Source organism: Solanum tuberosum, unplaced genomic scaffold, assembly GCF_000226075.1.
Source record: "Solanum tuberosum cultivar DM 1-3 516 R44 unplaced genomic scaffold, SolTub_3.0 scf00157, whole genome shotgun sequence".
Taxonomy (NCBI): Eukaryota; Viridiplantae; Streptophyta; class Magnoliopsida; order Solanales; family Solanaceae; genus Solanum; species Solanum tuberosum.
The window spans coordinates 116,288-133,290 of NW_006239084.1; the positions used below are offsets into that span (position 1 = coordinate 116,288).

General features: G+C 34.3%; 2 protein-coding genes and 1 long non-coding RNA gene across 3 annotated transcripts; 1 reads left to right on the plus strand and 2 right to left on the minus strand.

Annotated features, from left to right (window-relative positions):
• Positions 1-221: 221 nt before the first annotated feature.
• LOC102601849 (anthocyanidin 3-O-glucosyltransferase 2-like) lies at positions 222-1,938 on the minus strand. Its single transcript, XM_006353664.2, has one exon. The coding sequence runs from the start codon at positions 1,854-1,856 to the stop codon at positions 405-407; it is 1,452 nt and encodes a 483-aa protein (XP_006353726.1). The 5' UTR covers positions 1,857-1,938; the 3' UTR covers positions 222-404.
• A 5,267-nt stretch (positions 1,939-7,205) lies between these two features.
• On the minus strand, positions 7,206-9,003 carry LOC102602182 (anthocyanidin 3-O-glucosyltransferase 2-like). The gene has a single exon (XM_006353665.2). It carries the CDS (start codon positions 8,899-8,901, stop codon positions 7,462-7,464), a length of 1,440 nt encoding a protein of 479 aa, XP_006353727.1. The 5' UTR covers positions 8,902-9,003; the 3' UTR covers positions 7,206-7,461.
• A 7,158-nt stretch (positions 9,004-16,161) lies between these two features.
• Positions 16,162-16,967, plus strand: LOC107061706 (uncharacterized). The gene is made up of 3 exons (XR_001474162.1): positions 16,162-16,476; positions 16,577-16,663; positions 16,854-16,967. It is a non-coding gene; the product is annotated as an uncharacterized lncRNA (long non-coding RNA).
• Positions 16,968-17,003: the final 36 nt, after the last annotated feature.

The following is a 17,003-nucleotide window of genomic DNA, read 5'->3' on the forward strand; positions in this document are numbered from 1 at the left end:
CAAATATATATACTTAAAAATAAAATGATTTTCTTGGTCGGCAGGCCATGACTAAATATCGTTCTCCACCATTACATAACGTCACAATTTAAATGATAAGCTTATAAGAAAAAATAAGGTGCGGGATAAAATTACTATGAAAATGTAGAGTAAAGGATGAATATAATTATTAAATAGTAATAAAGACAAAATAAGAAGAAAATATTAAGGTAACCACACGATCACACAAAATCGATCGTTACATAAAATGAGTATTTTCATCGTTACCTAACAATGATTTAAATGATAAGATACGATATAGTTTAATTAACAATCAAAACAAACATTATATTTAAGCCAACAATACAATACAACACAAGGTAACCACCATCCAAGCAAGGTGTAATTAGTGTGGAACAGAATGATCAAGAAACATTACTAATGATATCCTCAATTAGAAGCCCAAGAGATGCATAAGATGAACCACCCTCCTTCATAGCTGCATTGCTTTTTTCTTTCATCTCATTCGCCTTTCTCCTTATTATTTCATTCTCGTCTCCGTTCGCCATCAACTTTCGTATGCCACTTTCAATTTCCTTCGCACCCACAATTTCGACATTCTCATCATTCCCATGGAAATCCTTGAAATAGTCCATTCGAATCTCCATTCCCAATCCCAATTCTTTAACCAACTCAAACGCGTTCATTTGTTGTTCAGCGTGCAGGGGCCAAGTAGCTATTGGTACCCCGAAATACAAACTTTCGAGTACAGAATTCCATCCACAATGCGATACAAATCCACCCACTGCTGGATGAGATAGTACCGCCACTTGAGGTGCCCATCCAATCACTTTCCCAACCTCATTTGTCCTTTCAATAAACCCTTCTGGTAGCACTTCTTCAACATTCTCGTAATTACTCGGAAGCCCGATTTGCCCCTTTGTTGGTGGTCTTCGTAACGACCATAAGAATCTATGACCGCTACACTCAAGTGCAATTGCTATTTCTCTGATCTGTTCAATTTCAAAGCTTCCCATACTTCCGAAGCACAAAAACACTACAGAGGACTCTGGCTGATCATCTAACCATTTGATAATGCTTTCTGTTTCGGATGGACTGTTTCGACCATGACCTCCTTCCTTAAAATTCACCACTGGACCAACTGGATAAATTCGCGGAACGGAAAGAGACTGAAGAGGTAAAGGTTCTAGCTCCGCGAACGTGTTGACCATAATACCCTTCGTCTCTTTGATTCGAGTAATCGAATCGAAGAATGTAGTCGTCATTACTGATTGATCTGTTGTCAATCTAGGCAAGAACTTCGATGGATACGGGTTTTTAAAACCCGGGATTGTTAATTCTTCTATGGAATTTTTGTACTTGGAGGTATCGATATGATGCTCCTTTTTCAGAGACTCGAAATGAAAACAGAGGGCAAGGAAAGCAGCATTTGAGGTGTAGAAAATGTAACTAGGAACACAAAATTCATTGGCTACGTCTATCATAGGAGTGCAGAACATGTCGAGAACGAAGCCAGCAAGACGAGAATTAGATCTAGAAAAGCTGGAGTTATTCAAAAAATCTTTTACTTTTGGTTTATGACTTTGAATGAAGTTCATGAAGAAGGTCTCCTTATTTGACATGAATCCAGCAATAGTTGTCTCGTCAACAGTAATGTCAACGAACTGCAAGCGGGGTATAGATGAGAGTGATTCGATGTAAGATTGAATACCGAAATCCATTGGAAGCTTCATAATGAGGATAGAGATGCAGAGCCTCTCATCTCTGTTGAGAATGAGTTTTGCAATTTCAACGGCGGAAATGAGATGACCTGCTGCCGGAGAAGGGATAAAAACAAGCTCTGCTTTCGTCGTCATTGAATTTCTGTGAACAAATTTGTGACTCCTACTATTCCTTATATATAATTTGTAGCATTATTAAAAGCTAATTATAAACTTTGTTCTTGGTCAAGGCTATATCATATTATATATAGTTAATGGTGATTATTTTAACTCAAAACTTGTATCTTGCCCAACAAGTTTTTAATGAAATCTCATTAATTAAAGTTTTTTTTTTTTTACTAGTCTGCTCGAATGGCCCAAACGTCATGGCTGCTCCAAGCAATTTTCAAGCTTAAATCATTAAAAATTCAATTAGGTCGCACAAAAATTTGAGAATTTTCAAAAGTTGTTTTAACTTCATATCCCTCATAAAAATTCAAAAATAACTTTAACTTGTATTTATATCCGAACTCAACTCTAACTTCCAAATATTATTTTTTTTAAAAGCAAATTTACCACTAGACAGTATATAGCGACCTTTTATTAAACATAAAATATATCAATAGGAATAAGTACAAGCAAGGGGAGCTAGACCTTACTTTACTAATTCTAATGAAGTACCTAACTTCTACTACCTAACAAGCACGAAGAAAATAAGAGTTAGAGAGAACTAAGTATTTTCTAATCACCACAGAGTTTGTAATACACTACATGATGATATTACAAATGAGGATGCTTAAATAATGTAAAAATATGTCAATCAAGAAGAAAGTTGAGTTATCAGTCTCAAACTTTCTATTACAAAAGCATGAATTAAATAAGATTGATTGCCCATCAAAAGTAACATAAAGTATTTTTCTCTTGTCTTCTTCTTCAAACCTATCCAATAACACTTAATAATTCATACGTTCTTTATGGATTTATTGGATCTTATTGAACATATTGATATTGTCAAGTGGTTTTGTTTTGTCTGTCGCATCAGTAGGTGCCTTGGAACAAACTCTTCAGTCATTTTATCGTCCCAACTATGTTGCCTTCCATGTGTCTTCTTTTTGCTTTTGTTGCTTCCACTTCTTTGTTGCCTAGGTGATATATCCCCTTCCCTAGCTACTCTATCAAAGCATATGTCTAGCATATTGTCTTCTTCATCTTCATCAAGAGAATCCTCGCCCAAATCCGGTGTATTTGACGCTAAGATCCGTGACTCATTCTTCTTTGCAATCACACACATAGGCACAAATACGGGAGCTTCTGGACTTAATTTGCTATTCAAAGCAGGTGGTGAGACCTGTTTTTCTTGGATCAAATCGTTGTCATTCTCTGTTAACCTTACTTGCTTTCCAATAGTCTTCAATAAAGCATCAAAATTATTCGAATACAATAGGTCTCTTGAGGCATTACTAATATCTTGCCTCTTCTCACTGTCATGGAAATTCCCAGACGCACCCTTTTCACTATATGGAGAATTATTTTGACTAGTTGGAGAAAAGATCTGACTACTAGTTGAATTTTTGTGTGCAATCAGTGTCCAGTTTTTAGTTGCATTCTCATTTTCAACTTGCAAAACATGCTGCCCGAAATTTTCAGCATCTTCAACATCAGATGTATCCATTAGTTTTTGTCCCGAATCCATTAATTTTTGCCCTGAACCAACTCGCGGCGCATCAACTCCAACTCTTGGTGTTCCCCCTTTGTTTTCGGTAGTCGTTTGAACATCAATTTATATTACTTGTATCAACATCCATTGAGTCTGCACGATTTTTCTCAGAAGTGGCAGCAACCAATTGTTGATCTAAAGAAGTAGCTTTACTTTGATCGACATCTACAATCTTTCTTTTTTCATTTAGTATTTCTCTCACATCACCTTGATACTTTTCACTATCGATAGTACCTCTTAAAGCAACTTCAATGGTATCATCAATTTGTTTGTTATTTTGATTTCTTTTCGAGATCAAACGACAACTATCTTCATCATGACCTTGGTGCTTACAATAATTGCAATACAAAGGTAGATTATCATATACAGTCTCTTGAAAAATCTCGATCAACTTACCAGATTTTCCATCCACAAACTGCAACCTTATATGATTTGGAAGCTTTTCCATTAGATCAAGTATAACCTTGACCCTAGCCGTGTTAGATCTTGACTTGATTTGAGTAGCTTTATCCATCTATATCTATTGGTTTTCCAACTGCCGATGCTATAGACAACAAAGACTTCTTTGCAAATAAATTCGGAGATAAGTTTGGTAAAGAAATCCAAACCACAGCTAATGTCGTTTCCTCCTTAGGATTATATCTAATGGACCATGGAAAATCCTACATTGATGCTCCTCTCCATTGTAGAGAATATAATTAACTGAGCGAGATAAAACTAGTACATAATCTTCATATTGGTCAAATCTCAACAAAATTTCACTTGAAGCAAGTAAGCCAATTAAACAATTGCCCTTGGTACCAAGATGTTTTGGTAAAATTGACCTTAATACCTTCAAATCTGGCACATCATGGAATAATTTAAACACCATTGCTTGATGTAATCCCTCTTCGATCATAAAGTCTTGTCTTTCCTCCATTGAAAACGTGATAGTAGGTTCTCCATGAATTATTTCGATAGATTTTACAATTGTTTTTCTGTTAATTATGGCAGATTGTTTAGAATTTAAAGTATTGGAATTGAAAAGGGTGATGTATGTGGTGGTGGGGCTGACTGGACAGCCTCGAAAGGAGGCTGTCCAGTGGCCGTAGCAGCCATGATAGCTACGCAATTGCTGCCTATGTAGGGGCCACCGAAAAAACCCTAGGTCAGCAGTTTTTCAAATTAGTACTTCCAAATACTATTTTAAACTCTTCTTTTCCAAATATACATTTGTCCAAATTTCATATTTTTAATGTCGAAATGACTACTTTATTTTGCGTGTAGTTATAAAGTGCGTGATTTAGATTTAGTCCTACATTGAGATTTAGTCGGAGCTCTAATATGGACTCTAAATACCGAGTGAAAAACCAAAAAAAAAGTTATATTATTCATGTCCAATAAAAAGTTGTATTATCTCCTTGATATACTAGTCTGGAGTAGTTTCCTGCTTACTTCATATATATAAAACTTCAAAATTAAATGATTTCTGTTTTACCAGAAAAAGATTTGTGGACTTAAACATGACTAGTACGATATCATATCATGATATGAAATCGTGAGATGAAATCAGTGTTTGGACATGTGATTCATGTTGATTCCATCTCATGGTTTCATATCATGAGATGGAATCCCATATTCTCCAAAAACCATGATTTGGGAATTCCATATCATGATTTGAGATTTTTCAAATACAAAAATTGACCCACAAGTTTATATTTTGTTACAACAACCCCACATTTATATCTACTAACCATTTATTTCATATGAAAATAAAATTTATAATCACATCGTTACTTTTTAAAATTTATTATTCTCACCAACATAAAATTTATTACTTTAAATTTGGTGCATATAAATGATAAATTAGGAATTGATTTGGTGAATATAAATAAGAATGGAGGGAGTGACACTTTTTTTTTGTTTTTTCATAATAAAAAAAAAACCTCTCTTTCAGCTACATATGAAAATGTTTAAAGCAATTTAATATGAAAAAAGGACAAAATTGGTGATGTATGTTTGATAATCACTACTTCCAATATGTTTGATTTTAGCATGAAATTAATGCACTAAAAATGTGTAATTGCACACAAGTGATACAAGGCACGAACCATTATGATATTGACACACAAGTGAAAAATGGCTAGCTTGTGCAGTGTTACATAATTATTTGCGAGAATATGAAAGGAGTGATGAAATATTTATGGTTTATGAGCATAAAAATATAGTTGCGGATGATATTGACCAACAAATGACTCAAAGTAACAATGTTGGTTCGTCTTCTCGGTCATATGATCGAGAAATGCAAGTTCAATGTGAGGAGATTGTTCGTACTATGTGGGAGGATTATATTAAAGACTAGTACACTACAATTTATGTTCAATTTTTTTATTTAATTAAGGGATAAGGCACAAGTACCCCCCTATACTATGACCGAAATCTCAGAGACACACCTTAACTAAACTAAGGTCCTATTACCCCCTTAAACTCATTTTATATATAATATTGTACACCTTTTGGTTTATGTGGCACACCTCGTGACTCCACGTAACTGAGGCGCGTGAGAGATATTTGGATGCCACGTAAGCCAAAAAGGTGTACAAAATTACAAAAAAATGAGTTTAGGGGGTAATAGGACATTAGTTTAGTTAAGATGTGTCTCTGGAATTTGGGTCATAGTCTAGGGAGGTACTACTAATTGGTTTTATCTTAATTTGATTAGTGCACAAGTAATTTGGGACATGTATTTTTAGTAAGGTGGTCAACTAATATGCAATAAATGGAGTATCAATACACATGTTATTTACTACTCCCTCCGTTCCTTTTTAAATGTCATCATTACTATAAATAGTTGATCATAATATTTGTCATTTCATAAAATCAATGCATAAATTACAATATTTTTCCTATTATACTCTTGATAGTTAATTAGTCTTAAAAATAGATATTTGACCAATCTAAGAAAATTAATAAGTAATTAATGTTCATTGTAATTACTTCATATATTGATTAATTACTCTCACCATTGCACTACTCTATAAAATCTTATGTTGTCATGTTTTTCTTTGTCGAAGTAGAACTAAAATTCATGTCGACAGTCATATATGCAACTATATTAAGATCATGAATTTCTCGTCTAATTTTTTTATAAATAACATCATATTCAACAGAAATATTTAGATCAATTTGAAGTAATGAAGTTTGAATATTTTGTGATGTTGTCATGTTTGCTTTTAGAATTTATAAAAGAAATATTTTCACACAAAATATATAGAATTCATACTGAAAATTTTGGCTCAAAAAACAAACTTAAAAATTTAAATAGTCATCCAAATGCATTTTAATTTTTGAAATCTAGCATATTTATCATTTATTGAAAAGTTGACTTCAAAAAAACATTAAATAAGGATAGAATTGTAAACTTACTTAGTTTCTTAATGTAAATAAAATCTAAAAATGAACGACGGGAGTATCTTCCAAAAGGTAAATGCAATTAGACAATGACTTTTAGAGAACCGAAAACATTAATTATTTAATAATTGCATATTTGCATTAAAATGAGGAGAATTACCAACAAATACTAAAAAAAAATGGAGAAAAAAGATGAGAAATTGAAGGCCATAGATTTTACCACAAACACTAGTTTTTGACAAATTATAGTATCAACCAATTTATTGGATCTATCAAATTCATGAAATTACACTCAATGATCTTAAAAATAAATGGTCGGAGATTTTTTACCCTTGTTTGTCCTTGTCCAATTGGCAAACCTTCAACATTTGAAGTCAAAATTGTATACACACTAGGGGTAGAGTAGGACATTTTTTCTCCATACCTCAAATATATATATACAAAAACGATTTTCTTGTTCCACCGGCCATGACTAATGAAGCCACTAATGCCTAGAGCCATACACTTGGTCTTCTCTATTTTTGCCATTTTAACAAGTAATATATCATTAGCATCAGAGCAGGTTATCTAACCTGTGAAAGTGTAATACATAAGTTGGTAATCATTAATTAGTTATTGATCACATGGTCTCATAACAAATATACCGGCTAATGATCAAGAAATGTTACTAATGAGATCCTCAATTAGAAGCCCAAGAGATGCATAAGATGAACCACCCTCCTTCATAGCTGCATTGCTTTTCTCTTTCATCTCCTTCGCCTTTTTCCTTATTTCATTGTCATCGCCATTAGCCATCAACAGTCGTATGCCACTTTCAATTTCCTTGGCAGTCACAATGTCGACATGCTCATATTTCCCCACGAAATAGTCCATTCGAATCTCCACTCCCACTCCCAACTCTTTAACCAACGCAAACGCATTCATTTGTTGTTCAGCAAAAAGAGGCCAAGTGGCTATTGGTACCCCAAAATACAAGCTTTCGAGTATAGAGTTCCATCCACAATGCGATACAAATCCACCAACTGCTCGATGAGATAGTATTGCCACTTGAGGTGCCCATCCTATCACTTTGCCAACCTCATTTGTCCTTTCAATAAACCCTTCTGGTAGCACTTCCTCAACATTCTCATAATTACTCGGAAGACCGATTTGCCCCTTTGGTAGTGGTCTTCGTAAGGACCATAAGAATCTATGACCACTAAACTCAAGTGCAATTGCTATTTCATTGATCTGTTCGATTTCAAAGCTTCCCATACTTCCGAAGCACAAAAACACTACAGAGGACTCTGGCTGATCATCTAACCATTTGATAATGCTTTCTGTTTCGGATGGACTGTTTCGACCATGACCTCCTTCCTTAAAATTCACCACTGGACCAACTGGATAAATTCGCGGAACTGAAAGAGACTGAAGAGGAAAAGGTTCTAGATCGGCGAAGGTGTTGACCATAATACCCTTCATCTCTTTGAAACGAGTAACCAAATCGAAGAACATGGCATACATGACCCCTTGATCCGTTGCCATGGTAGGCAAGAATTTCGCAGGATATGGGTTTTTAAAACCCGGGATTATTAATTCTTCATTGGAATGCTTGTATTTGGAGGTGTCAATATGATGTACCTTTTTTAGAGATTCAAAATGAAAACATAGGGCAAGGAAAGCAGCACTTGAGGTAAGAAAAATGTAACTAGGAACACAAAATTCATTGGCCACGTCTATCATAGGGGTGCAGAACATGTCGAGAACGAAGCCTGCGAGACGAGAATTAGATCTAGAAAAGCTGGAGTTATTCAAAAAATCTTTTACTTTTGGTTTATGACTCTGAATGAAGTTTATGAAGAAGGTCTCCTTATTTGACATGAATCCACCAATAGTTTTCTCGTCAACGGAGATGTCAACGAACTGCAAACGGGGTATAGATGAGAGTGATTCGATGTAAGATTGAGTACCGAAATCCATTGGAAGCTTCATAATGAGGATAGAGATGCAGAACCTCTCATCTCTGTTGAGAATGAGCTTTGCAATTTCAACGGCGGAGATAAGGTGACCTGCTCCCGCCGAAGGAATGAAAACAAGCTCTGCTTTCGTCGTCATTGTATGAGATTGGATTTTTGTGGTTTCCGGTGAACAGAGTAGAACTAGTTTACTAATTTGTGACTACTACTACTCCTTATATATAAGGTTGAAAGACGTTTTGTCATTTGTATTTTAAAGAAAACTTATTATATTAATATTTCACGTGGTTACGCAACTATGAAGAACCCTTAAATTCAATTAAAATGAGACTTTTAAATCTCTTCAACCATATGTGTAGCTCTCTCTTACATAAATGACGTTTCATATCCACTTCACATATATTAATGCCATGTCATAATTATTTCATAATTATTTTTAAATTATTAACCAAAAATGTTACTCCACAAAAGACAAAAATAATAAGTTCTCTATTTTAAAAAATAAAATAAAATAGTTATTTCTCTCACCTTTCCTTCTTCTTCCTCAATCCACAATCGCCATTAACACCATCTCTATTCTGCTTAAAAAAAAATTCTTCTTCAGCCTTATTGTCTATTGCTGTGACAAGGCCCTTCAAGTGCTTAAAAATCATAGTTCAATTTTTCTCAAAGTTTTTATCATTCGCAAATCTTAATCGTAACCATCTATCATCATTTGAACCACCATAAATCCTTTTTCACCATTGATGTCAATAAATCACCATTAAAATACTTCAATATATCATAATATTTAGGGAAAATGCATAAGTACCCCCAACATATGTCCGAAATCTCAGAGACACACTTATACTATACTAAGGTCCTATTACCCCCCGAACTTATTTTATAAATAATTTTCTACCCCTTTTCGGCCTACGTGGCACTATCAATGAAAAAATTATCAACACGCGTAAGGCCCAGAAAATAGTGCCACATAGGCCGAAAAGGAGTAGAAAATTATTTATAAAATAAGTTTGAGGTGGGGGAGGGGGGGTAATAGGACCTTAGTATAGTATAAGTGTGTCTCTGAGATTTCGGGCATAAGTTGGGGAGGTACTTATGCATTTTCCCTAATATTTATACACAATTTTACATAACACATTTCACCTAATTTCACAAAGATATCCATCCAACAATCACTTTTCATCCTTCAAAACTATTGAATCTTTGTCACCTCATGGGTTGTAAATTACCATAAAAAATGAAAAGAAAACATAGATCTACATCAACAATATATTACCGTTTCTCAGAAAAAAAGAAGAAAGAAAATATGAAAAAAGAAAAGAAAAAGAGAGAACAAAGAAGTTGGAGAGGGCTGGGAAGGGAAAAAAAAAGGAGAGAAATCAGGTTGGCAGGGAAGGAAAAGAAGAAAGAAGTAAAAAATTCATTTTTAATTTTCTTATTTTTGTATTTTTTTTAAAAATAATCTATTTTTAGTCTAAATTTTGATGTTCACGCTCCTTCAACATGTGATATCACATATTTGTGCCAACTCAGTAATTAAGTTGCCACATCAGCTTCGTCAATGGTCAGAAGGACTTAAAATATTGTGTTTCATTAAGTTCAAGAGTTCAATTGACAAAGGGTCAAGTAGAAGGGTTCAGAATACAAACTCGTACAAGTGTAAGGGTCCATCAGACCATTTTGCCTTATAATAATTGATAATTCAAAATATTTAAAAGATGTATGAAAAATTTACGGTCAAAGATAGACTTATTCGAATCTCAAAATTCAAAACGTGTCACACAAATTGAGACAAAAAAGTAATATTCAGTGTTGCGAAAATTGATTATAGTTTATAAAAAGGGAAAAGACATAAATTCACCCCTGAACTTGTTCCGAAAAGTCAATTACACGCTTAAACTAATATGATGGCCTATTACACACCTCTGCTACTAAATAGTGAATTTTTTTACCCCCTCCCTGAGACGTGTAGCACAACTGTCACAATGGAGGTATATCACACTTGTACCACATCAATGCCATGTCACTGCCACATTAGATGTCATGTCAAATTTTGACTAAAATTCTCCATGTCATTCAGTTATTTCTTCTTCAGTGAACACCACCATGAAATCACTACCATTGTCGCTATATTACTACCAAATCTATATATTTCACCATGAAAATCAAAATAGTCACCACAAATTTCACCATCTACGATCAAATCCACAATTGAAATCATACGATCACCATTATCCCCACAAAAATTATAAAGATCCACCACAAAATTTGACACCCATAAACAAACTCATCACCATCATTTACAAGTGGGGAGAAGGCACAAGTACCCCCCTAGACTATGACCGAAATTTCAGAAACACACATTAACTAATTACTAAAGTCCTATTACCCCCATGAGCTCATTTTATATATAATATTGTACACCTTTTGACTTATGTGGCACACCCTGTGACTCCACGCTGTTAAGGCGCATGAGAGATATTTGGATGCCACGTAAGCCAAAAAGGTGTACAAAATTACAAAAAAATGAGTTAAGGGGGGTAATAGGACCTTAGTTTAGTTAAGGTATGTCTCTGGATTTGGGTCATAGTCTAGAGAGGTACTTCTACCTTTTCCCGTTACAAGTGTTCATGGAAACTTGGGGTCAAACGCTAGCTAAGTATTGATTGAATTTACAGGTGCAAATGTAGGGGTAGGCATGATATAGTATGGTACTATACAATATTTTAAAGTTTTAATATCGTAGTTTCGATATTTGGTACCATACCCATCCCTATGCAAATCACGGTATTAAATCTTATATATATATATATATATATATATATATATATCACGATATTAAATTTTTTGATATGATATGAGAATTCGGTATATGTCCATCCCTATGCAAAAGTGGGGGCAAAATGTGACTATAAAAGGACTCAATCAAAGAGTTTTGACTTGTTTGATCAACCCAGAAAAAACAAATTGCTACACCAAACAATGCAATACAGCTCAACAAGAAAAATCAACAATTGCAAAAATATCCAAGGTGTTGATGGAGAGTTGTATGTTTATTGGCTATTGCTTAACTCTCTCTTATATAATACTCCCTCCATTTCAAATTAATTGAATTGTTGTGATATTTTTTATTTTTCTAATTAACTTAATTGTTCAATTTTCAAGACTACTTTTAAAATGTTCTTTCAATTTTACCTTTCATTAGTTTGTATTGGAATTAATTATTAATTAATATTTAGTTATTTTAATAATAAATTTGAAAATATTAAATAAGGGTAAAAATGAAAAATCATGTCTAATTTATGTCTTAATTTTTTTTTTTAAAAGGATGCAAAACACCTAAACAATTCAATTAATTTGAAATGGAGGGAGTAAGAGACTCTCATTAATTAAAGCTCTTAACTAGTCTACTTGAATGACCCAAACGTCATGGCCACTCCAAACTATTTTCAAGCATAAATCATTAAAAAATCATAAGGTCACACAAAAATTCAAAAAATTTCAAAAGTTGTTTTAACAATTTTCACTTTAAATTACTTCCAAAAATTTAAAAACAACTTTAATATTTTTCATATTTAAACACAATAAAAATTTGAGACACGTTAGACTCTAAAATGGACTATAGACTAATAAAAATGGGCGTGAAAATATTCCATTGAATTCAATTACATTGTTAGGTAGAGAGCTGATAGGGAGCCGATTTCATTATTTATGTGTCATTTTGTGGCGAGTTATTTTGCATATTTCTTTGTGTATTGTGACATTTAAAACTTGTCTGTTATGTATATAAAGTGAAATGAGGTGTTGATTAGTAAGATATGTTTTAGGCACTTCTTTATTAAATCAAAATTTTGACTATATTTTTGTTTATCCTTTCATTATTCTAGTAAGCCCCTTTGAACCTTTTTAGCTTTATTTCTTTTATTAGCCACTCAATAAGTCTTTCTTCTTTATTGATTAATCTTGCATTAATTTTATCCCGAAGTGCTTTTTCACGATCTAAACTGTCGTGAGTGGCATTCACACTAACTCTCCGGTGAGAGAACGCAACTACCAACCCAAAATTTAACCCAAGCACCATTGTATAAAGCCAAGCCATGATATAAATAGTAGGAAAACAGTTTTAAAATAATTAAAGGATTGAGTCCCCATAAACTCAATCAATAGTCAAAACATATGCGAAAATTAACCCCTAAAAACTGAAAATCACAGCACCAAAACTCTAAATAGTCAAGAATGGGATGCAACCTGCTATTTTGTTGCTGATGTGAAGTTTTGATGATTTGACAAACTTTAGGGGACCAATCCAGTTACCTGAAGAGGCATGCTGATAGGGGGAAGAAGGTGAATAAGTCTGTTATCATCAAAAAGGGGGAAATGTTATTTTGGAGCTGATATTAAGTTTTGATGATTTAACAAACTTAGGAATCTAACAAGGGACCAGATCCTTGTTATCGGGACTGACGACAGGGCAAATGAATGAATAAACTCAGTGTGAGGAATATTTGTGTGTCATCATCAAAAAGGGAGAAAATGTTATATTCTAGGTGTTTTGATGATCCTCACAAATGCAGGGACCCGGTCCCTGGCAGAGTGCTCTCATCCAGATTCAAAGTGGGGTACAATTTTAAAGTTGTCCTGTCAGTAGGCCTGTGCAAAAATCGGATCAAACCATTAACCCGAACCGATTTTTGGTTTATTGGGCTAACGGGTCGGGATATTGGGTAATTGGTTCGGGGCTCGGTTCATTAATTTTTTTTATTGGATTAACGGTTCGGGGGTTGGGTTGGGAAGGAAAAATCTCGGGGTACCCGATACCCCGATAAGACCCACTATTTTTTTCCCTAATTTCTAATTTCAGAATTCTCATTTCTCTATTAGGGACTTAGGGTTTTTAATTTTTAGGACTTGAAAGTTGAAACTCTTCTCGCCGCTCCTCTCGTTTCTCCATATTCGAAACTCCAAAGTTTCTCCAATTTCCAAACTCAGGCGAGGCGACGACTTGACTCTAGTCACTCTCACTCAGGTCTCAGGCGTCCGGCAAGGCGACGGGAGTAGTCACTCAGGCGACTAGGCGAGGACGCAACTTGCAAGGTAACGATTAACGATGACACCTCAAGCCTGCAATTTTTTTATTCGTTCCATTTATCATCATGTGTCTATTTTCATGATTCAAACGAAGGAACATAATATTGACTATATTCAGTGCATTTGTGTACTATATTCTGGTCTAATGGATGATTTTCATTTTTCATGATGGTGCAGTTCATTTGTACCAGCCTATTTTGCATTGGTGTTAAAATTTCCTCCTTTAAATGTCATTTGTTGGTTGTCTAATAGGTGAACAAGCTCAAATTTCAGAAGTTAGAAGCTCGACTGCTTAAGACTAGACTTCGAGTCTCACTCTTCTCAGTTCTCACGACTTCTGCACAGACCTACTCGACTCTCCAGTCTTAGGTTCTCACTTCTCAGTCGCTCACTGCTCACGCCTCACAAGTAAGTCTCAAAATTTTAAATTCACTTAATTTCAAGATTTCACTATGAAGTGTGATGTTTGGATTTGATTTATGAGAAAATGATTGTGGCTGCACTTTAATTTCACGACGTTTGGATTTGAATAATGAGAAAACTACAATTGAAATAGTTGAATAGACATTACTGTTTTATTTGAAATGGCATTTGGTTTGTTTGGCACTTTGGCTCATTTGCTTGTACTTGTCTTTTAGTTATTGACTTGCTGCTTTGTGTGATACTGTGATAGTGTGATGTGTCTATTGTCATGACTCATGTGTGTAAAATCTGATTTTACTTAGCAAACTGATTGTACTTTGTAGTTCTTGCTTTAATAAAACTAATTACTCTTTGTTTAGTTCCTTCAAGGCTTCAATAGTTCATTGCTTCATCGACCTCTTATAAAAAATAGTTCAATAAATGATTATTTTATATCTTTTCACAGTTTTTGGTGAAAGTATCATGGCTGAAAATATAATAATTGATAAGGTTGTTGGTGAAAGTGGAGCTTCTAATTCAAATGCAATAGGTCAAAGTCAATCTGTTGAGTCCCAAGTAAAGAAAGGAAGGAAAAAAAGATCTCGTGCGTGGGATCATTTTTCTCGTAAAACTGATTCTGATGGAAGTGAAAAAGGTGTTTGCAACTACTGTAAGAAAGAGTATTTTGCTGACACAAAAGAACATGGTACGACGTCAATGCTTACTCATATAACCAAATGCCCAAAGATGCCTTATAATATTGATATTAAACAATCAAAATTAGCATTTCAACCAATAATAGGGGGTAACAAGGGTGATGTAGTTGTTGTTCCATGGAAATTTGACCAGGAAGAGTGTAGAAAGGCCTTGTGTCGTATGGTAATTATTGATGAACTTCCTTTCAGATTTGTTGAAAAGGAAGGTTTTAAACAATTTATGAAAGTAGCACAACCTTGTTTCCACATTCCTTCCCGTACCACTGTGACTCGTGATTGTTTTGATCTTTTTGATGAAGAAAAACATAAGTTGATGGCTGTTTTTAAGGAAACACAATGTATGGCTCATATTGTAAATCTTATTGTTCAAGACGGTACAAAAGAAGCAAATGTGTGTATTGAACGGGTTAGGCAAGCAGTGAGATACATCAGGCAATCTCCTGCTAGGTGGAAAAAGTTTCAAGAATGTTGTGAAGATGAAAATCTTGCTAAAAAGTCTTTATGCTTGGATGTTCCTACAAGGTGGAATTCCACCTACATGATGTTGAATCGGGTTATTGAATATGAAGGTGCAATTGTAGAGTACGCCGATCGTGATATTGGCTTGGCACTACATCTTAAGTTTGTTGATATTGTGGATAAAAATTCTACAGGTACACTTTTGAGTAGTGATTGGGAGGGCGTAAAGAGAATTACAAAATTTCTTGAAATGTTTTTTAATCTTACTTTGAAGATATCTGGATCACGATATGTTACATCAAATCTTCATTTTCTTGAAATTTGTCAAGTTGGTGTTTACTTGAATCAATTGATATCAAATGAAGATCATGTTTTGGCTAAAATGGCAGAAAATATGAAGGAGAAATTTGACAAATATTGGGGTGATACTGAAAAAATGAATAAGATGGTTTTCATACCATGTGTTTTGGATCCTCGTCACAAATTTAGCACTCTTGGCTTTGCACTTAAGAAGATGTTTGGAGAAAAGGGGGCTGCTGTAGAAATTGGTGTGCGAACGTACATGGAATCTTTGTTTAATGAGTATACAAAGCCTATTTCAAATGATAAACATGGCCAATGTTCTTCAACTGAGGTGGATACTTCTGATTCAAGGTCTGTAGGAGGCTTGGGATTTTTTTTTGAGGAATTACAAAAACATACATCTCAAAGGGGAGGAGCAAGTTCAAAGTCAGAATTAGTTAAATATCTTGATGAAGAAATTGAAGTTGGAAAATCAGATTTTGATGTATTGCTTTGGTGGAAAGTTAACTCACCTAGATTTCCACTTCTTTCTGAGATGGCTCGAGATGTGTTGGCGATTCCCGTTTCAAGTGTGGCATCTGAATGTGCTTTTAGTACTGGAGGGCGCATACTTGATTCATTTAGGAGTTCATTAACTCCTAAATTGGTACAAGCTCTAGTGTGCTTTCAAGATTGGCTTCGGAGTGAGCCACAACCCATAAGTATTGAGGAAGATTTAGATTTTCTTGAGCAACTTGAAGAAGGTAAGAAAAGAACCTCATTGATGTAAAATTGTGAATAGTTTATTTAATATTTTTATTGTTTAAGCCTTGAGCCTTGACTTGTTATCGTATTTCTCTTTAGATTTGGCTAAACTTGGAAAAGAACTTTGCATTGATGACATGTAAAATTGGAGGTTTCCTTCACTAACTCTACTAAAGGAGAAGGAAGGTAGATGTCTTACTATTGAGGTGGATTTTTATATACATGTGTTATCTTATCTTTATGTCTGATTTATGATTGACTTCTCTTTTTTGATGACTAATGAGTGTGTTAAATTATGGTTAATACAAATACTTGTGCAAAACAAGCTCCATGTAGATCTAATATCTAATACTTTCTCTATTTCTTTGTCAATCAGATTTCATCATGCCTCGACTTCATGGTTCTAATGCTCGATCACCTGTTTGGAATCACTATGAAAAACTTGAAGAAAAAGAAGATGGATCGTGGACAGTAAAATGTGTTCATTGTGGCCGTGTTACTTATTACCATTCACACAAAATTGGGG

What these genes read in the sequence shown, in the direction of transcription:
- LOC102601849 (XM_006353664.2), bottom strand. Translation starts at nt 1,856, where the DNA reads ATGACGACGAAAGCAGAGCTTGTTTTTATCCCTTCTCCGGCAGCAGGT.
- LOC102602182 (XM_006353665.2), bottom strand. Translation starts at nt 8,901, where the DNA reads ATGACGACGAAAGCAGAGCTTGTTTTCATTCCTTCGGCGGGAGCAGGT.